The 22,732-nt window shown below is 34.8% G+C and overlaps 1 protein-coding gene across 1 annotated transcript in view; it reads left to right on the top strand.

Annotated features, from left to right (window-relative positions):
• Positions 1-5,392: 5,392 nt before the first annotated feature.
• mfsd2b (MFSD2 lysolipid transporter B, sphingolipid) overlaps positions 5,393-22,732 on the top strand; it is a 50,658-nt gene continuing 33,318 nt past the window's right edge. Inside the window, exons 1-3 of the mRNA XM_056481587.1 lie at positions 5,393-5,588; positions 20,593-20,718; positions 22,073-22,197. Of these exons, the coding sequence (XP_056337562.1) occupies positions 5,433-5,588; positions 20,593-20,718; positions 22,073-22,197 (407 nt within the window). The 5' untranslated portion in view covers positions 5,393-5,432. The remainder of the gene's footprint in view (positions 5,589-20,592; positions 20,719-22,072; positions 22,198-22,732) is intronic.

Raw genomic sequence — 22,732 nt, 5'->3', positions numbered from 1 at the left:
TCAATGCAGAAGTCAGATCATGAGCTTAATGGAGTTGTGTTTGATATCATCAGTGCTGGTATGTCTTAATGTGCACTGTTACGTTATACATGTCAAATGTTTTATGCACTTTGCCTGTGACAGAGACTCTGATATAAAGACCTCTGCTTGCAATAAACCTACTGAAGACATACTGATTCCTTTTCTCATTTCAAACAGTTTAGAAAGTTTACATGCACACAGAACTGATCAACTCAATTTATAATCCCATGTTGTGTTTTTTTTTTTTTTTTTGTGGGAATCTACTATAAGTTGACAGTTCTCCCAAAAGTTTACATTTCTGTTGAACAAAAAATAAGATATTTTAAAGCCATTGACTTCCATAGTATTTTTGTTCTATTTAAGGTTGTAATGTGTGTATTTATATAGCGCATTTATCGTGTATGGCCATACATCCAAAGCGCTTCACAATCATGAGGGGGGTCTCTTCACACCACCACCAGTGTGCAGCATCTACTTAGATGATGCCACAGGACAACACACACCAGCTATTGGTGGAGTAAAGAGAGAGCTATAGAGCCAATTCGGTGGATGGGGATGATTAGGAGGCCATGATAGGTAAGGGCTGAGAGAATTTGGCAAGGACACCAGGGTTATACCCCTACTCATTCCTACTGAAGTGCCATGGGATTTTTGATGGCAGAGAGTCAGGACCTCATTTAACATCTCATGTAAAAGAAGGTGCTCAATGACAGTATGGTGTCCCTTTCACTATACTGGGGCATTAAGACTCTCACAGAACACAGGTTGAGCACCCCCTGCTGGCCTCACTAACACCACTTCCAACAGCAACCTAGCTTTCCCATGTGGGTTCCCATCCAGGTACTGACCAGGCTCAGCCCTGCTTAGCTTCAGTGAGTAACCAGTCTTGGGCGGCAGGGAGATATGGCAATATTACAGATGGCAATGTCTGCTGGTGTTCATCAGATGAAAGAAACTCAAACAGGGTTGGAAATAAATGAGTAAATTATGACAGAATTTTCATTTTTGGATGAACATAAATATTTTTCTCAAAGATCTATTATTTTATCATTTCAATATTTTAAATAGGCAGATATGGTGAATTCAGGCTTCCCGCACTTCTAGAAAGTACTTGAACATACATATGAATTCTAGGTCTGGGAAGTACATAAAAACAAACATGTGCTTGATGTGCTAGTGTTATTTCAACAGCTGTACTGTGCTGCTTTCAGTAACTGAATAAATCTTACATTTACATCTTATTCAAGACAAATAATTCATTTTATCAGTAGTCCAGAAACTGCATTTGAATTTTAGTATTGAATTCAACTAATTGTGCGTGTGTTTCCCGATGATGGGTTGCAGCTGGAAGGGCATCCGCTACGTAAAACATATATTGGATAAGTTGGCAGTTCATTCCGCTGTGGCGACCCCAGATTAATAAAGGGACTAAGCCAAGAAGAAAATAAATGCATGAATGAATTCAACTAATTGTATTAAAGTTCTTTGAACACTGTTTAAAATAGTCAACATTTTTGAAAATGACACCTTCAAAACATCATCATTAACATTTTATGACAATTGAATGTAAATATTAAGTGTAAGTGAAATGTTAAGAACAGGAAGGACTTTCATGGCACTATATACACTACCTGACAAAAGTCTTGTCACCTATCCAAGTTTTAGTAACAGCAAATATTAACTTGACTTCTAGTTGATCATTTAGTATCAGAAGTAGCTTATATGATCAAAATATGATCATGCCTTGATTTTGAATGATTTAATTAGGACAGTAAGGTCTGACTTTGCTTAGACAAAAGTCTTGTCACTTGACAGAAATAATGTACAGTATAGAATATAAAGTCCTGGTACATTGGAAAAAGAATGAATATTGTGTATGACTCCCATGAGTTTGGAGGACTGCATCCATACATCTCTGCAATGACTCAAACAACTTCTTAATAAAGTCATCTGGAATGACAAAGAAAGCATTCTTGCAGGACTCCCAGTTCATCAAAATTCTTTGGATTCATCTTCAGTGTCTCCTCCTTCATCTTACCCTAGACATGTTCATGTCTGGTGACTGGGCTGGCCAATCCTGGAGCACCTTGACCTTCTTTGCTTTTAGGAACTTTGATGTGGAGGCTGAAGTATGAGAAGGAGCGCTATCCAGCTGAAGAATTTGCCCTCACCTGTGGTTTATAATGTAATGGGCAGCACAAATGTCTTGATACCTCAGGCTGTTGATGTTGCCATCCACTCTGCAGATCTCTCGCATGCCCCTGCTGAATGTAACCCCAAACCATGATTTTTCCTTCACCAAACTTGACTGATTTCTGTGAGAATCTTGGGTCCATGCGAGTTCCAATAGGTCTTCTGCAGTATTTGTGATGATTGAGATGCAGTTCAACAGATGATTCTTCAGAAAAATTTACCTTTTGCCACTTTTCCAAATGATCAACTAGAAGTCAAGTCATTATTTATTGCTCTTACAACTGGAATCGACGACAAGACTTTTGTCAGGAAGTGTGCTCAATTTAAAATTATTAGTGATTTTAAAAAGTCCTTCAATTTGGTGTTGGTGAAAGTGAGGGAACCCTGTGAATTACTATTGCCGACCACTTTAAGTTAATTCATTGTCATTCAGCAATACACTTTGGTCTATAACTTTGGTCAATCTTTATTACAGTATAATATAAACCTGACTGCTGTTTCATATTAACCTCAGAATCTTCCTCCTCATTTCCACATATTGTTTATGGTTGCACAGAATGTTGGGACTATCTTTATGTTTAATGCCAACCATATGAATGATTTCCTGGCCTTTGGGTTGAATGTCAGGAATTTCTGAAGTTAATGTGACTTTGTTTTTGTTGTTTTAGCCAGATCTTTCTTTTCAGACCTGATGTGATTTTTATTAGTAAGTTTAACAGAGAGTCTCTGAGCTGTTAATGCACAAATTAATACAAAATTTGGTCATGAGCCTACAGTTGAAGTCGGAATTATTAGCCCCCCTGTATATTTTTTTCTCCAATTTTTGTTTAACGGAAAGATTTTTGTCTGCACATTTCTAAACACAATAGTTTTAATAACTCATTTCTAATAACTGATTTCTTTTATCTTTGCCATGATGACAGTACATGATATTTTCAAGATACTAGTATTCAGCTTAGTGCAATTTAAAGGATTGACTAGGTTAATTAGGCAAGTTAGGGTAATTAGGCAGGTCATTGTATAACGATGTTTTGTTCTGTAGACCATCCAAAAAAAAATTGCATAAAGAGGCTTATAGTATTGACCTTAAAATGGTATTAAATAAGATTTAAAAACTGCTTTTATTCTAGCTGAAATAAAAAAATTAGACTTTCTCCAGAAGAAAAAATATATGTAATACATATACAGTATTGTGCAAAAGTCTAAGGCCACTAGTATTTTCACACACAAAAAAGGTTTAAGTGGGTTTTTCTATATTTTTCTCTAGCAAGTCAGTTTAACATATCATTTTATGTTTCCAAACATTATTTTTGTCATTGATTGTAATTATACAGTGAGATTATTGCCTGCACAAGTAGTCTGACAACAACCTGTGCTCTACACAGAGAACTGATGTGATCATCATCCAGTATGTCTGGAATGACATGAAGAAACAGAACAAACTGAGACAAACTCAATCCAGAATAACTTTGGCAACATCTCTAAGATGCTTCAAAAAACCTGCAAAGCTATCTGTAAAACTAACTGTAAGTGTACTAAGTGTTTTGAATGCAAAGTGTAGTCATACCAAATGTAGATTTGATTTAATTAATATAAGTTAACTGATACATAAACAAGCATCCTCTTTTTACAGCATTTTTACACCAGTGCCTAAAACTTTGAACAGTACTGTAGCTTTGCAAATCACTAAATATTTTTTTTCTTGCTGCTTTATTATTATCATTAATAAAATATATATATTTTTTAATTTCTTGTGGCTTTGTTGTTATTATTATTATCATTAATATTATAAAATATTATAACTATTTGTATTTAATTTATCGCTGCATTATTATTTTTATTATGAAAATATGATTATATTTTTATTTAAATTCTGGCTGCTTCATTTATTTATCTATTCAGTTTATCCTGTGTGTTTGCTGTGCTGTCCTGCAGGGGGCGCACAGTTTGTTTGCATTTCTCCTATTGAACGCGCTACTGTTGCTGCAGTGACTGACTGTGTGTGTGATGGAATGAACCCGCAGTTCATCACCGCTGCAGCAGCTGCGCGCCTCACCGCATCCCTCAGGTCAGTCTCTGTTTGTCTATCTATCTATCTATCTATCTATCTATCTATCTATCTATCTATCTATCTATCTATCTATCTATCTATCTATCTATCTATCTATCTATCTATCTATCTATCTATCTATCTATCTATCTATCTATCTATCTATCTATCTATCTATGATGTCACGTGCACAAAAAAATGCACGCAAATCATTAATTGTAAGGTATGTTAGATGTAACCTGCTGACAGCAATGTGACTGTTGGTTGTTTTTGTCACTGTATATTCAGCACACACACATAATTAAACTCTCTTAGCCTTTTATTTAGTGTTTTGGTGTGAAATATGTATTGTTTTTCTACTGCCGAGAACTAGTGCTGATAGACGATCGATTGTGACCAATCGCTGACAAAATAAAAGTGTGTATTTACATAATAATATCTGTTCGTGTAGTACTGTGTACGTATATTATGCATATATAAATGCACACACACACGTATGTAGTTGTAAAACATGTAAATGTGTATTAATATGTATATATTTTATGTTATATCATGATATTTATATATAATTAAACATTTTCTATACATGTACATACATATATACAAGAATATATTTAAATATACGTAATTAAAATATAAAGCACACACACAATCATTACGTAAATGCATTTTTTTGTATCTGATTAATTATTTAACAGCACTACTGGGTTCAAGGACAAAAAAATAACCATATTAGAAAGAACATAATAATTAACACAACAATTAAAATAAAAGACAAAATAAATAAATAAATAAATAACTCAACAGAAGGAATAATATAACAGCATTTTATAGCTACTTTGCTTTAATTTAAGAAAGAATAGAAGATTTAAAAGAATTAAACATTAAAAATCCAAATGCTTAGCAAATTCTAACACTCATCGTGACTTTTCTTTTGGAAACTGAGATCACATTTAAATAATGTTCGATTTTGTTCAACAGAACTAATTTTAGTGCCAATATGACAACTACATCAGGTTTAGGCTTATTTTGTTTTAGTACATACTGTAGATTGAGGTCGCATCTGATTGGCTGATGTTTGTGAGTGACAGCTGGGAAGGATCTGTGCTGTGCATGTGGCCTGTACATCTGTGTAACTCTGCCCATTCTCTGCTTCTGCAGTATGTGAATGAACACAGCTGTAACGCGCTCTGAGAAGCCCGAGAGTTTATCTGCCGTCTCTGTACTGGCTGCCATGGCCAAGGGTGAAAAAGCCCGGGTCACATCAGGGGATAAACTCATGATGAAGCACCCTGAACCTGCTTTCACTAAGGTCCCGCCACAGGTAAGGCAATGTGATGATCGTTTCTGCTATTTTCTTTATTCAATGTTTATGTTAATGCATTTATTGCTAGTGTGTATATGCATCTAGATCATAGGTACAATATTATAATGCACTACCCACACTGAGTAGCAATAAAAGAGTAGAAATAGCTATATGATTGCAGTGTTTACAGCATGTGCAAGCATTTAATTTAGTTAAGTATGCATTGTTAGTATGCATACATGCACCTACAATGTATCTAATACTAATTAAATTGGGTTTTACTCATTATTGGTGTCAGATTGGAGTAGAAATTGCTATATGGTTGCATTTTTACAGTGTTTACAGTATTTACAGTATGTGCATGCATTTAATTTAGTTAACTATGCATGGTTAGTATGCACTATATGCACCTACAATGTGTCTCATACTAACTTAATTGGGTTGTACTTGTTATTGATGTCAGATATGAGTAGAAAATAGCTATATGATTGCGTTTTTACAGTGTTTACATCATGTTCATGCATTATTTTAGTTACGTATGCTTTATTAGTATGCATATTGCACCTATAATGTGTCTAATACTAACTAAATTCAGTTGTACTCATTATTGGTGTCAGGTTAGAGTAGAAATAGCTATATCATTGCATTTTTACAGTGTTTACAGTATGTGCATGCATTTAATGAAGTTAAGTATGCATTGTTAGTATGCAAATATGCACCTTAAATGTATCTAATACTAACTAAATAGGGTTGTACTTGTTGGTGGTGCAAGACTGGAGTAGAAATAACTATATGATTGCATTTTTACAGTGTTTACAGTATGTCCATGCATTTAATTTTGTTAAGTATGCATTGTTAGTATGCATATATGCAACTTAAATGTTTCTAATACCAGCTAAATTGGGTTGGACTCGTTATTGGTGTCAGATTGGAGTAGAAATAGCTATATCATTGCATTTTTACATAGTTTCCAGTATGTCCATGCCTTTAATTTTGTTAAGTATGCATTGTTAGTATGCAAATATGCACCTTAAATGTATATTATGCTAACTTAATTGGGTTGTACTCGTTATTGGTGTCAGGTTAGAGAAGAATAAGCTATCTGATTGCATTTTTACAGTGTTTACAGCATGTGCATGCATTTAATAATATAAATAAAACATAAACAATCACCCATTTTAACACATTGCTCAGATCACCTTAATTTCTGTAGCACTGTTGCACAGTTGTTAGTACACATATATGCAGCTGAAATGTATCTAAATAATACACTGCACTACCTAGATAAGGTTGCACTCATATTTGGGATCAGGTTAGAACAGAAAAAGCTGCAGATTTGTTTTTTGTGCAATGTGGAATCAGTAAACACACTCAGTAGGGGGGAACAGGTGCCAATGCGCATGTATTTTTGTTTTGTTATGATACTGGTCTGATTATTTCTGCATCTGTACGTTATGAAAGTATGTGGAATGGCATGTTTTAATGAGCACGAGGAATGCTTATTTCATGGATGCTTCACCATCACACATGCCCGAAGGCTGTTTAGGCGTAGCACTGACAGACAGACAGTAGAACCCACAAGTACATAGTGTCGTAAAGACACAAACTGCACTTATCAGTTCAGTACATTTTGAGTTTAACCAATTGCGCCAGTAAAAAATCATGTCTGAATTCCTTTCACATGCCACAGGCTCCAGTGTATTATCAGCTGGGTCGGAAATAGACATAAATGAAAGCTGTGATTATAACAATTTGTTTGCATGCAGATGTTTTTCGGAGATGTTGCTTGCGTGTTTGTTTTAGATGTAAAAAGACAGTATGATATTTGGAAGCTTTTTTTCTTGGTTGAAAATGGCAGAGATGATCTGTCAAGTGAAATAATGTCAGTGCCGTGTTGTTCTTCTGCGCTGACCTTCTGGTCGAGGGGAAAATGGTGGTTGTGTGTCAATAATGTATGGAAAACACACTAATGGAGCTCTTGTTCTCACGGAAAGGATAGATGGAGACTCTTATAGAGGAAGGTTAAAGGTTTAAAGTGGAAATTGTAGGGAATTTAGTTCTACTGCGGGTTTGTGGACATATCAGCATGCTGATATCTTATTTTTTTGGTCTTAAAGATATACTGTAAGAAAAATTTTGATTAATTGGATAATGTCCTGACATAAAATGACTGTAATAAAATGAGTGGTTTTGATTAACAGATGTTGTAAATTTATTGATCGATTGACTGTAAATTTCTAATATATATATATATATATATATATATATATATATATATATATATATATATATATATATATATATATATATTTATATATATATATATATATATATATATTATATATATATATATATATATATATATATATATATATATATATATATATATATATATATATATATATATATATATATATATTAATAATTATTATGTAAATTACAAACTGCAAAACTCTATATTTGTTTACCAGACATTGTCCATTGTAATGTTTTTTCAGTGTATATTATTTGAACTAGCTTGTATAGTAGAATGAGTATTAGTGCTATGGTATTACCATCACTGTACTGCTTTCAACTATTACTTTTAACATTTTGAGAGTTGCTTTGGATTTTGAACTCTTATTTTCAATCTTATAGTATTATCTTATAGACTTTTACATCAGAATTTATAAGTAATGTGCTATTTTCTGTCCTGTAATGTATCTTTTCATCAAAGCACACTGTTTGAATAAGCATAGTTGATTGTAGACTCGGATGTAAACAGCCATGGTATGATTGGCTGGCAGTTTTGCATTTCTTAATAGTTTGATAGGACATTTGTGTACCCATCAATGTAAACTTTAGCATAAATGTATAATAAATGTACAAAACCTGTCAGAACCTTTTCAGAAGAGACACATTTGTACCTGTGGGTCCACATCAAGTGTGAATATTAATACCTAAAAATGACAAAAGTGTTATTTTTGAAAGTTACCGCCCCAGGGAAAGCTTTTGTAGCTTTATTTCTAATAGTGTGCATCCTTCATAGAATAACGATGCGTTGTATAAAAGAATGCATATTATGCAGACACTTAATATATGAGATAATAAGCTAAGTGGCAGCGCGGTGGCTCAGTAGTTAGAACTGTCGCCTCACAAAAAAAAAAGTTGCAGGTTCGAGTCCCAGCTGGGCCAGTTGGCATTTCTGTGTGGAGTTTGCATGTTCTCCCCATGTTGGCATGGGTTTCCTCCGGGTTACCTCACAGAACAAGACATGCGCTATAGGTGAATTGAATAAACTAAATTGGCTGTAGTGTATGTGTGTGAATGATAGGGTGTATGGGTGTTTTTTGCGGCTGAAAGGGCAGTAGTTGACGGTTTATTCCGCAGTGTCGACCTTTGATAAATAAGGGACTAAATAGAAGGAAAATGAATTAATGAATTAATGAATGATAAGCTAAGTGGATTTATAGTTCACACTTTCAATTTAAAGTTCGCAATGTTTTTAAAGTCAATTCAAATGCATGTTTTGCCTGAGTTTTTGTTGCATTTACATTTTTTGACCACCAGGTGTGGTAGCATGTGCTGTATTGACTGCTTCGAATTTTGTTGATTCAATTGTTTCGAAGCTTTTGAGCTTCAGAGGACATTAACTACTTATCACACACCCGTGCTTCCCTGACAAGATGTGCATGAGAATTACAGCTTTGCTCAATCTTGTTTGCATTTTCTATGGAACATACTTCACCTTCCAGAATGCATTAGGGCAAATATAAAAGGCTTAGACATTAATGTTAAAACTAAATGCTTTTTTGTGCTTTTATTAGCTTTTTTCCTGTATATTTACTGGTCTAAAATTCAAGAATTGGTCCATCTCAACCTTCTGGTGAAACAGCATCTTGGGATTATTATTCTACACTCTATTGCTTTTCCTGCAGTTCCCGATTGTAATGTCGAATTTTAATCGCTGAATTTATGGAAGCAATTTTTTGAACTGAAATGAAATGAACTAAAAATTGCCTTTTGAATATTATACATTGTATTGTTAAACAGAACTGGATATTTTGGAAGTGAATCCTGGAGGGTGAACATGAAGTATTGAATTTAACCCAGCAGGCACTGGAGTCAACATGGTGTCAGATTGACATTGTACCCCAACATCGTGGGATGTTGCATTTTGTTTGGAAGTGAAAAATGGGTTGACGTCAGAACCCAACATCAGGCCCACGTCAATGTCTAACGTCAGACAGACATTGCATTTTGTTTACTTTCCAAACTACGCAAACTAAAAACAACCAAACATCAACATCTAATGATGTTACAGCTTGACTTTGTGTGGACATTACCACTATGATGTCTATCTGACGTTGGATTTTGGTTGCCACACCCTAGGAATAAATATCAGTATTTGATGTCAATATGATGTTGATTTAAGATGTTGACTCGAAGTTGGATTTCAGTCACTTTCCAACACAACCTAAAATAACATCATGAATTGAACGTCAAAATAACATTGTCCTTAGATGCTGGCAACCTAAATCTAACCTAATATTAATGTCTGACGTTGTGTGTCTGCTGGGAAGTATGAAAATGTATGTGAAATATTTTTAGTTTACAAATTCACAGCTTAAATAACAGCTATGTAAAATTTCAGGAGCTAAAAATAGAAAACCCTGGCTATTCAAATCATTAAAATGCAAGCACTTTGCATTATTTTTTTCATGACTATTCAACCAGATGTTGTTTAAAAAAAAAAAAAACTTTAGGCATTTATCTTGTTCCATAGTTTTTTAATTAATCACACTTCCAGATGTATTACTGTGGTAAATGTGACTGTCTTGTTTCGTGTGGCCTGAATACTGAGACACCATCAGAGAATATGTGCCTCAGCTATCATGAAAAAATTATTTCCACACTTGCCAGTCTGGGTTTTGGAGAGCTTGATGTTGGTTTTCGCACTCTCGCTGCATAAAAGCAATGGCGTTCCGACCGGTTCAGGTGAAATCCAGAGAGAATTTGACCTTGCAAGTGTAATGATAAAATGCTTTTTTTAAAATCCCGCTGGACATGAAGCTTTAAACCCGTCATTATGTCATCCAGATTCATCCTCACGCAAACATATACTGTGAAAATCAGCTTAGAGCAGAAAACTGTGAGGATGTAGGCTAAGCACAAACAGCTTACGGAAACCACAGAGTCATAATGGGTCACATTTCAGCACAAAACCAGAAATAAACGTTATATTTGCATTGTGTATTGAGACACGAAATATGTACTTAAAGAGATCATTCACTCCAAAATAAAAGCTTTGTCTCCATTTATTCATCTTCCACTTGCTCCAAACCTGATTGAATTTATTTTTTCTGTTGAACACATACTGAAGAATGTTGAAATTGAATGAATCTATAGTTGTTTCTACTATGGATGTCAATAGCTCTTTTTTTACAACATTCTTCAAAATATCTTGTTTTGTGTTCAACAGAAGAAAGATATTAGACAAGTATAACCACTTGAGTGTGAGTAAATGACCATTTTGGGTGAACTATCCATTTAATTATTAAGGCAATACGCTGCAAAAAAATGCTTTTTTTACTTAGATTCTAGTCCAAATATCCAACAATTCTTAAATCAAGAAGCATTTTCTAGACAAGCAAAAAATACTGTCTAATTTTAAGAAATAATATGTAACAATTAAGTCAGTTTTTCTTTCAATCAAGCAAATTTATCTGCCAATGGGATAAGAAAAATAACGTCAAAAGGAAAAACAAGACTATTTTACCCCTATTTTGCTTTAAAAAGGAAAAACTCACTTAATTGTAACATTTTGACGAATTTTTAAGTAAGAAAAACATTTTTGCAGTGTAATGTCACAATCAAATGCATTATTAATCTGTATATATATAGCATATTAAATGCAAAAAAGTGTCATTTTTAATGCATTGCATAATCTCTGTGGTATGTCAAAATATGGCTGAAATAATATCCCATCATCATTCAGAGTAACAGATTTTGTTCATGAAAAAATGAAGCATTCTATTTATTCTGACCTATACTTCTTTAAATATGTAAATGAATAAACGATCATGCCAAATTTGACAATATTGTAAATAATTACAAATTAAACTAAAACACAGTGGTTTGAAGAATAGTTTAAAAATGGCTAACTTTTAAGACACCAGACGCCATTTTCATTCATTTTTTCATTTTCCTTCGTCTTAGTGCCTTATTTATCAGGGGTCGCCACAGCAAAATGAACCGCCAACTATTCCAGCATATGTTTTACGCAGCGGATGCCCTTCCAGCCGCAACCCATTACTGGGAAACATTTATACACTCTCGCATTTACACATGCACTCATACACTATGGCCAATTTAGTTAATCCAATTCACCTGTAGCACATGTCTTTGGACTGTGGGGGTAACTGGAGCCCCCCAACACAGGGAGAACATGCAAACTCTACACAGAAATGCCAACTGGTCCAGTCGGGACTCGAACCAGCGACCTTCCTGCTGTGAGAGGACAGTGCTAACCATTGAGCCACTGTGCCGCAGACTGAGTATTTTGATCCTTAAATCAAATCCTAGTTGTTCTTAAAGGAGCACTCCATTTATTATTAGTATTTTTTTTTTTTTTTAGAAAATTCCCCTAGAGTTAAACAGATGAGTTTTACCATTTTTGAATCCAATTAGCCAATCTCCGGGTCTGGTGGGAGCACTCTTAGCTTCGCTTAGCATAGATAATTGAATCGGATTAGACCATTAGCATCTCGTTCAAAAAATGACCAAACAGTTTAGATAATTTTCCTGTTTAAAGCTTGGCTCTTAAAGGCTACATGAAATTAAAATAAAGTTTTTTAGATGTTATTATCAGTATTGTTAGTATTTAAGATATCTGTAAGCCTGTGTGCTCCAAAACAGTGACAAAATTAGCTTTTAGATAATATAAAACCGATATAAACACGTAAAGCTTGTAGGTGGTCACTTCCACCTAAAAGGGTCAATGATTTTTTGTCACGTCACCTCCAAATCACCAAATCATAACCAATCAAATGCTCTCTAATATCTGACATGTCCCACCCCCTTCAAGGCACTTCTCATTTGATGCACTTGAGCTCAACCACTCTCACTGGCAGAGCGGTGATAAAGCAAAACGCTATTGGCTGTTTTATAAAAAGGGGAGGAGCTATACTATGTCCCATCCTCTCTTCATGTTTCAGTTGAGATAATGTCAAACATTAAATACAAATGCACATTTCAAAGCACTTCACGTGACCTTTAAGGTATAAAAAAAAAAACAATTCAGCAAAATAAGCAATTGAAGAGAAAAAAGTAAACATTCATTCATTAATTTTCCTTCAGCTTAGTCCCTTATTTGTCAGGGGTCACCACTGCGGAATGAACCACCAACTATTCCAGCATATGTTTTACACAGCGGATGCCCTTCCAGCTGCAACCCTGTACTGGGAAACACTCACACACACACACTACGACCAATTTGTTTACCCAATTCACCTATAGCTCATGTCTTTGGACTGTGGGGGAAACCGGAGCACCCAGAGGAAACCCACGCGAACATGGAAAGGACATGCAAACTCCAAACAGAAATGCCAACTGGTCCAGCCGGGACTCGAACCAGCAACCTTCTTGAGGCGACAGTGCTAACCACTGAGCTACCGTGCCTCCCAAAAAGTTAACATATAAACTGAAAATAAATAAGTGAGTATTTCAAGAGTGAAATGACATGTTGACAGTTTTGAATTCCCACACTTGAATGCTGCTATCATGATTTTGCTGTTTTGGATCTGTGAGGAAGTCAGAAGTATTTTCGAGTCTCAGCTCAATGACTTCCTGTTTGTGTCCATCATGATAACAGCAACACAAATAAACTCTGTGAGAAGTCGAGGGATCTGTGATGCTGAAGTTTTGTGGATGGTTGCCTGGGGTATTGTTTTGTGGTTGCTAGGGTGTTTTCTTAGTGGTTGTCTATCATTCTAAGGGTGTGTCCCAATCAGCTCCCTAGCCTCTGAGGTCGTGAATCAGCAGGTTTAAACATGAATTCAAGCACTGGTAAGGGCACTAAGGACTTCACTACGTATTAGGACACTGATGGTGACATGAGAGCATCCATATTGTGCAATGTCAATACACATAATTTTTTACATAATTTTGTACTTTTTACATTACAGACAAACAAAAGTACATTATAAAAAATCTTCAGTGGATTAATTTGTACCAATAAATTGTGCACCTAATGAATAACAATGTGCGCTAGCAAAAAAAATTGGTACAGTTTGATTTTGCATAGAGTGACACAGTGGCGCAGTGGGTAGCACGATCACCTTACAACAAGAAGGCCGCTGGTTCGAGCCTTGGTTGGGTCAGTTGGCGTTTCTGTGTGGAGTTTGCATGTTCTCCCCATGTTCGCATGGGTTTTCTCCGGGTGCTCCAGTTTCCACCACAAGTCCAAAGAAATGCGTTATAGGTGAAGTGGGTAACCTAAATTGTTCATAGTGTATGTGTATGATTGAGTGTATGATTGATGTGTATGACTGGGTGTTTCCCAGTGATGGGTTGCAGCTGGAAGGGCATCAACTGTGTAAAACATATGCTGGATAAGTTGGCAGTTCATTCCTCTGTGGCAACCCCAGATTAATAAAGGCACTAAGCCGAAAAGAAAATGAATGAATAATTTCACATAGACTTTAAACATAAATAAATAATAGTTTGTTTAAAAAATGTTTATTGTTTGTCATTATGTTTAGTAAAGGGAACATAGTGAGCATGGATGCACCCTAATTTTCATGTTGTATTGTGGGAGAAATATGGGGAAATTATGATTTCAGTGCACTAGAAAAATGTTGTGATTGAGACTCACTGATCAGTGCACTGACTACTTCTGAATAGCTTATTGAGGAGCACCCCAAGTTAAAAGACGCCACAGGTGTTTTTCGGTTTTCAATGTTTATTACTTACCTAATGTTTGGATTCATTCATTCATTCATTCATTCAGTCATTCATTCAATCATTTTCTTTTCAGCTTAATTATTAATAAGGGGCCACCAGAATGAACCATCAACTTATCCAGCATCTGTTTTAAGCAGTGGATGCCCTTCCAGCCGCAACCCAACATTAGGAAACACCAATACACACTCTTGCATTCACACTAATACACTACGTACAATTTAGCTTATTCAATTCACCTATACCACATGTATTTGGACTGTGTTGGAAACCACAGCACCCAGAGTAAACCCACACCAACACAGGAGGACATGCAAACTGCACACAGAAATGCCAACTGACCCAGTCGGGACTCGAACCAGCGACCTTCTTGCTGGGAGACGATTGTGCCACGTGTTAAACTAAAGCATTAAACAATTTAACAAAAGTGACAGTACGTTTATGTTGTTAAATTCTTTAAATTTTTATTTATCTTTTATTTTTATTAATTTTGAGAAGAATATGGAATATTTTATATAAAGCTAAATATAGCAACTGTTTTCGACATTATTAATTAAATATATTTTTAAATATATATATTTAAGTAATAATGATGAACATTTGACTTTACTATTACAGAAACAAATTGTATTTTAAAATATTCACATAGAAAAATCCAAATGATTGATTTCACTGTGTTTTTAATAAAATATGTGCAGCCTGGTGAGTTCAAAATCATGTTAGTGCAAGTTTTCAAACAAGTGCAAAAACAAGTTAGATATTTATTTTTTTTAAGAAAACATATTTGACAATATTTAAAATAATAAAATTAGTTTTTAATATTTTGCAACTAAATTTGTTTATTTATTTACCAGAAAACAATACAACAAAACTAATATGTCAAGTTTTTTGTATAAAAAGCAGAATCTTCAGAGCCAGATTTGTTCAATAGTAATAGTGCGCTTAGCACATAAACCAGAATTACTATCAGCTTGTAGACTTAAGCACACAATCTTCTTCATTCATTTCACACTTCAGTGCCATCAAATCCTCTTACGGCCCTACTTTTTTTCCTTCTTTAGAGGAATAATTGCTGTTCAAATAAAAGTGTTTATTTAGATTAAACAGACCTGCCTACACTCTCCAATCTTTTCCAGAGATACCCGAATAATTACACCTCAACCTCCTGAACTCTGATTTCAGAAGTCCTTCATCTTTTTTATCATCATGAAGCAGTAATTACAGCGTGTTTTGAAGGTTTTTTTGCCCCGTGTGGTTGTTTTGTGCGAGGGAAATGGTCGGCTTTGATTGAGCGGATGAATGAGTTCACAACCGTTTTAGTTTCGACCGTATTTTCAGCACCAAACGTCTGTCTGAGTGTCTCCACCATCACTGGTAAATATATGGCTCAGAGCGGCGGTTAGACGACTCTTTTATGTGTTAAAGGATCTCCCTGCGTTTTCTACACACACACACATACACTGCCTCAAAACACACATATTTACTCTGCCTGATCCACAGAGCTTTCTGAAGAGCGAGTGCGCTTTTTTAATGTGTGAAACACTTTATGTCATTTCTTTGTTCATTGATGGGTGCGGTTGAATGGTACTGCGGTTTAGTGATGTGGCTTCACTGTTAAATTAATAGTAACACTAAAAATGATCACGTTTTCTTTAACAGTACGATATAACAGACTGCAAGAAATGGTTTCCTCTGTATTTTTTGTCTTCATTTGCAGTACAATTTTTTAAATATTCTTAAATCAACTTCACAATAAAAAACGATTAGTAGTTTACCTTAAAAATCTAGAGTGAATTGTAAATTGGAACTTTTAAGTTAACTTAATTTTTATAATTATGCACATAGTTCAATTTACTTAATCATTTTAAGGCAACAGGTTTACTCACTTTTTTAAGTAAACTTATCATTTTAAAAGTCACAAGTTTACTCAATTTTTTAAAAATGTGAAGTCAACTAATCAACTTAAAAGCAACAGATTTACTTTTTTCAAATAAAGTCAACTAATCTCTTTAAAATCAATGGATTTACTTAATTTTTCAAGTGAAGTCAACAAACCACTTTAAAAGCAATGGGTTTACTCACTTTTTTCAGAATAGTCAACTAATCGCTGTAAAAGTTACCAGTTTACTCACAAAGTCAACTAATCGACTTAAAAGCAACAGGTTTACTCACTTTTTGAAGTAAAGTCAACTAATCGCTTTAAAGGCAACAAGTTTACTCACCTTTGTAACTATAGTCAACTAATCGCTTTAAAAGCAACAGGTTTACTCACTTTGTTCAAGTAAAGTCAACTAATCGCTTTAAAAGCAACAAGTTTACTCACTTTTTTTAAGTAAAGTCAACTAATCGCTTTTAAAGTATCGGGTTTACTTTCTTTTTAGGTAAGGTCAACTAATCGCTTTAAAAGCAACAGGTTTACTCACTTTGTTCAAGTAAAGTCAACTAATCGCTTTAAAAGCAACAAGTTTACTCACTTTGTTCAAGTAAAGTCAACTAATCACTTTAAAAACAACAAGTTTACTAACTTTTTTTAAGTAAAGTCAACTAATCGCTTTAAAAGTATCGGGTTTACTTTCTTTTTAAGTAAGGTCAACTAATCGCTTTAAAAGTAACATGCTTACTTACCTTTTTAAGTAAAGTCAACTAATCGTTTTAAAAGCAACAAGTTTACAAATTTTTTAAAGTAAAGTCAACTAACCACTTTAAAAACAACAGGTTTACTCACTTTGTTCAAGTAGAGTCAATTAATCACTTTAAAAGCAACAAGTTCACTCACCTTTTTAAGTAAGGTCAACTAATCGCTTTAAAAGTAACAGGTTTACTTACCTTTTTAAGTAAAGTCAACTAATAGTTTTAAAAGCAACAAGTTTACATAACTTTTGAAGTAAAATCAACTAATCACTTTAAAGCAACAGGTTTACTCACTTTGTTCAAGTAGAGTCAACTAATCACTTTAAAGCAACAGGTTTACTCACTTTGTTCAAGTAGAGTCAACTAATCACTTTAAAAGCAACACGTTTACTCACCTTTTTTAAGTAAAGTCAACTAATCACTTCAAAAGCAACAAGTTTACTCATCTTTTTTAAGTAAGGTCAACTAATTGCTTTAAGTGAAGTTTCATAAACCAAATTTCGAGAGGAGCACGTGATATGATTGAGCACGTCTGGCCACTCATCTGTAATCAGTAACAATCCAATCAGAGCGATCCTAGTTTACTATAAATGGATAATTTTCTCCCTAATGTTTTATCTTCGTTTGGAAGAATCCCCCCTTCCACCCCATCTCTCCTCCTTTCCTCCCTTTTCAAAAAGGGGGAGCTCTCGAGACCTACCTGATCTCGGATCCCCTGATATGCTTATCGACCGGGCGGGAGCCCTGGGCTCAAAGATCTCCGAGCTCAGGGTTCTCTCCCGGGACAGCATGCCAAACCAGCTTTATACGCCAAGCATATCTAAGTGGGAACTCTTGAAATGTAACAGGTTTACTTGCCTTTTTAAGTGGTCAACTAATCGTTTTAAAAGCAACAAGTTTCCAAATTTTTTTAAGTAAAATGTTTTTAAGTAATGGCTTATTATATGGTCTCTGTCGCCATCTGGTGGATGGACAATGTCAACCATCTTTGATCTGCTCAAAGACAGGCTAATGGCTGTCTCAAAGAAATTATAAATATTTAAAATAGGCACTATCCTTATAAATAAACTGCATAGTTGCAATCCAAACAACTACATTCTCACCTAAAAGCCTCAAAAGTAAATTATGTTGTCCAATAGCAGCAATATTTGTCAACTGTAGGGTGTCCTCTGCTTGTTGCTGTATGTAGGCGGAGTAATACACAAGGGTGAAGAGTGAAGAGGCTGGACAAGTGCTGTTACTTGCAAAGTATCACACAGTTATCAGCCAATCAGATTCAAGAACCAGACAGCACTGTTGAATAAACTGAATATATATATATATATATGAAATATGTTTATGCTAAAAATAAGAAAAATAAATCTTCGAGTGGGGTAAAGAAATATTCTTTTTTTAACCCTACTGGCATATATTTTTTCTTGTGTTAAACATAAACTCACTTAATTTTGTACAATTTTATTTACATTTTTCAATTTATTTATTTTAATGTAATTAACAAAATCTTGTGAACACATCTATGAAATATAGAAAAAAGTTAAAATGTCACAATAAAAAAAATTATTACAAAAAAAAAAAAACATTTAAAAAAAAATATCCACATAAATAAGGGTTATTTTAATTAACTAACACTGAAATCACTTTAATTAACTAACACTTTTTGCCACTTAACATAAACCAGAAATCTGGTCGGCGCCAATAGCCTAGTGGTTAGTGTGTCGACACATAGCACCAACGTGCTCGCGGCGATCCGAGCTCAATTCCCGGCTCAAGGTCCTTTCCTGACCCTTCCCCTATCTCTGCTCCCCATACTTTCATGTCTGTAAATGTCCTATCACAATAAAGGTGAAAAACCCCTAAAAAACAAATAAATAAATGAAGCTCAATCCTCTAAAAAATTTTAAATAAACCCGAAAATTGGAAATCAACTTAAATCAAATAAAATGTAAACGATGTAAGTTTTCATTTGTTTTTCTTTGGATTAAATATTTATATTTTGAAGGTCCCATATTTTTCTTTTAATGAAGGTCATATTGTCTCAAGAAATTAAACAAAATGTCTACAAATATTGTACTCTATTTTGAGTAAAATAAAATTGTAATTTCATCAGCCATTAGATCTATATTTGATCTAAATTAGATCTATATTTGATTTCATTTTAATGATGTGTACAAACTTAAGAAGCAGCTTTGAAGAGCCTTTATTTAAAGGGTTTTCTCTGTGATCAATCCCCCGTCACTCACTGCACTGGAAACATCTGGATTAAATATAAGCGGTGGTTTTGAAGGGTCTCGCACTGAAGACCACTCAAACTCTCCCACCCACATGCTGGAGAAAGAGAAACTGTGTTATCACCCAAAACCTCAATAAACCAACTCCACATGCGGACGCTCTGACACCACTAAATAATCAACCGATCACTGACTGCAACTAACCAAGATGAAGGAGTGGAAGAAACTGAAAATGAAAAAAAGGAAAGCCTGTAATTTCATTAATAGCACATTATTTGAGACGTATACCAGTGAGATTTCTTTAGAGATATAAATAGACAATGTTTAGTCAGTAGTGCACTTAAAGACATGTGGTATAAGTGAATTGAATAAGCTAAATTGGCTGTAGTGTATGAATTTGTGTGTGAATGAGTGTCTATGGGTGTTTCCTAGTATACTGAGTTGTGGCTGGAAGGGCATCCACTGCGTAAAACAAATGCTGGAATAGTTGGCGGTTCATTCCGCTGCGGTGACCACTGAAATAGAGACTAAGCTGAAGGAAAATTAATGAATTAATGTTTTTTGTACACATGTAAAGTAAGGCTGGACAATATATTGTTTCAGCATCGATTTTGCAATGTGTGCATCCGCAATAGTCACATCACATCGCATAGATCTGCAATGCTGATTTGACATTGCAGTGTAATTTTAACACTTAAATATACAAAACAATAAAGAAATGCATGGTTTTTTAACTTCTATCTTTGCTTTATTGCATGTATCTATGCGTGCAATTTGTTTATTACATTTTATGCATGATTCACTGCCCTACAGAATCACCTCACACCTTTTTTCTTACTTCTGTTGAACACAAAATAAGTTATTTGGAAAAATGTTGGAAACCTGTAACCATTGACATAGATAGTATTTGTTTTTATACTATGGAAGTAGTCAATGACTACCAGTTTCGAACATTCTTCAAAATATCTTATGTTGTTTTGTGTAAAAATCAAACATATTTGGAGTAAAAAAAAATTGTAAACCTTCATTTTTGGGTGAACTGTACCTTTAAAAACAATATAGTTCTGTGTTTGAATAAAACATCAATATGTTTAAATAAAAGTGTTAGGGTTATGGTTAGGACACTTCAGCATTAATATTGAATATTGAAAACATGATATGAGACAAATAATTAACACATTATTTAGTGTTTGTGATAGTTGCATCTTATTATTTCTTTCCAGACTCTTCTAGATCAAAAGCTCTCGGTGTGCAGTAAACTATGTTTCGCCATTGGAGGAGCACCCAATCAGGTCGCAGGAAGCGCAACAGCATTTTTCCTCCAGATATATCTGCTCGACATTGCACAGGTGAGATCTCTGCATATTAATTAATTTATTTTCCTTCAGCTTAGTCCCTTTATTCATCAGGGGTCACCACAGAGGAATGAACCGCCTACTTATCCAGCATATGTTTTACACAGGGGATGGCCTTTCATCAGGGGTCACCACAGCGGAATGAACCGCCTACTTATCCAGCATATGTTTTACACAGGGGATGGCCTTTCATCAGGGGTCACCACAGCGGAATGAACCGCCAACATATCCAGCATATGTTTTACACAGGGGATGCCCTTTCATCAGGGGTCACCACAGCAAAATGAACCTCCAACTTATCCACCATATCTTTTACACAGGGGATGCCCTTTCAGCTGCAACCCAATACTGGGAAACACCCATACACTCTCATTCACACACATACACTACGGCCAATTTAGTTTATTCAATTCCCTTATAGCGCATGTCTTTGGACTGTGGGGGAAACCGCAGCACCCAGAGGAAACCCACGCCAACACGGGGAGAACATGCAAACTTCACACAGAAATGCCAAATTACCCTGCCGGGACTCAAACTAGCGGCCATCTTGCTGTGAGGCAACAGTGCTAACCACTGAGCCCCCGTGTCGCCCCATCTCTGCATATTATAATTAAATATTAAACCATAATAACTCATGATGGTAATAGAGCACATTTATCACAGAATAACACCCTACTAATTATAGGAGTAAGTGAAAGAGAAGCCAGAAATAGCTTTATTCTGATTAGTGATGCTGTTCATTTAAAGGGATAGTTCACACAAGACTTTTTAATTCTGTCATCATTTACTCACTCTTTACTTCTTCCAAACCTTGGAACCATGAGCTATGAGTTTCTTTCTTATGTTGAACACAAAAGAAGATATTTTGAATAAAACCTGTAATCTGTAAATAATAAAACATGGAAACCTGGAACCATTGACTTTTATAGTGTTTGTTTTTCCTACTATGGAAGTCAATGGTTACCGGTTTCAAACATTCTTCAAAATATCTTCTTTTGTGTTCAACAGAAGAAAGAAGGTCATAAAGGTTTGGAACCCCTTTAGGGTGAGTAAATAGTGAGTAAATCTTCAGTTTTGGGTGAACTATGCCTTAAAAGTTTCTTTAATTGCATTGATGTTCTCTGAACATGTTTTTATTGTGGAAATTGTTTTTTAATGTATATTATTAGAATGTTCCTCATAGTATATATATTTTTAAATGGTTCTTTTAAGAAATGGTTTCTGAAAGTTACCTAAAATAGTTCTTCTATGCTATTGCTGGTAAATAAAACATTTTGCAACCTTCAATTTTAACATTGAATTGTCTGTTTCACCAATACAAATATATTCTATTTTCTTCTGTAAACAGATTAACCCATTCCAGGCTTCCATGGTGTTGTTTGTTGGTAAGGCCTGGGGTGCAGTGACCGACCCTATCGTGGGATTCTTCATTACTAAGAGCAAATGGACAAAGATCGGCCGACTTATGCCATGGTGAGTGCCATTTTTTTAATAATGAATGAAGATGCATTTATTGTTTCTGTAATACTTATGGGTTTTTTTATTCATATTAAAACACTTTTATACATTGCTTTCTTTTGAGACAGCTCAAATACCAGCACTTTATAGAGACAATTCATTCATTCATTCATTTTCTTTTTGGCTTAGTCGCTTTATTAATCAGGGGTCACCACAGCGAAATGAATCGCCTACTTATTCAGCATATGTTTTATTCAGTGGATGCCCTTCCAGTCACAACCCAACACTGGGGAACACCCATACACCCTTGCATTCACACACATACACTACAGCCAATTTAGCTTATTCTATACATATAGCACCAATAGCGCATGTCTTTAGACTATGGGGAAAACCGGAGCACCCAGAAGAAAACCTTGATCATGCTGTGAGGCGATCATGCTGTGAGGCATCACCATGACACCAATAGAGACAATTCTGTTGTTATTTACTCTTGAAAAAAAGAGTCTTTTAAAAAGAATTTAACCTGCTTTTATTCTAGCTGAAATAA

This window comes from Danio aesculapii, chromosome 20 (assembly GCF_903798145.1).
Source record: "Danio aesculapii chromosome 20, fDanAes4.1, whole genome shotgun sequence".
In the NCBI taxonomy this organism is placed as follows: Eukaryota; Metazoa; Chordata; class Actinopteri; order Cypriniformes; family Danionidae; genus Danio; species Danio aesculapii.
Note: the sequence above shows the minus strand (reverse complement) of the source record. Positions and strands in the feature narration are given on the sequence as shown.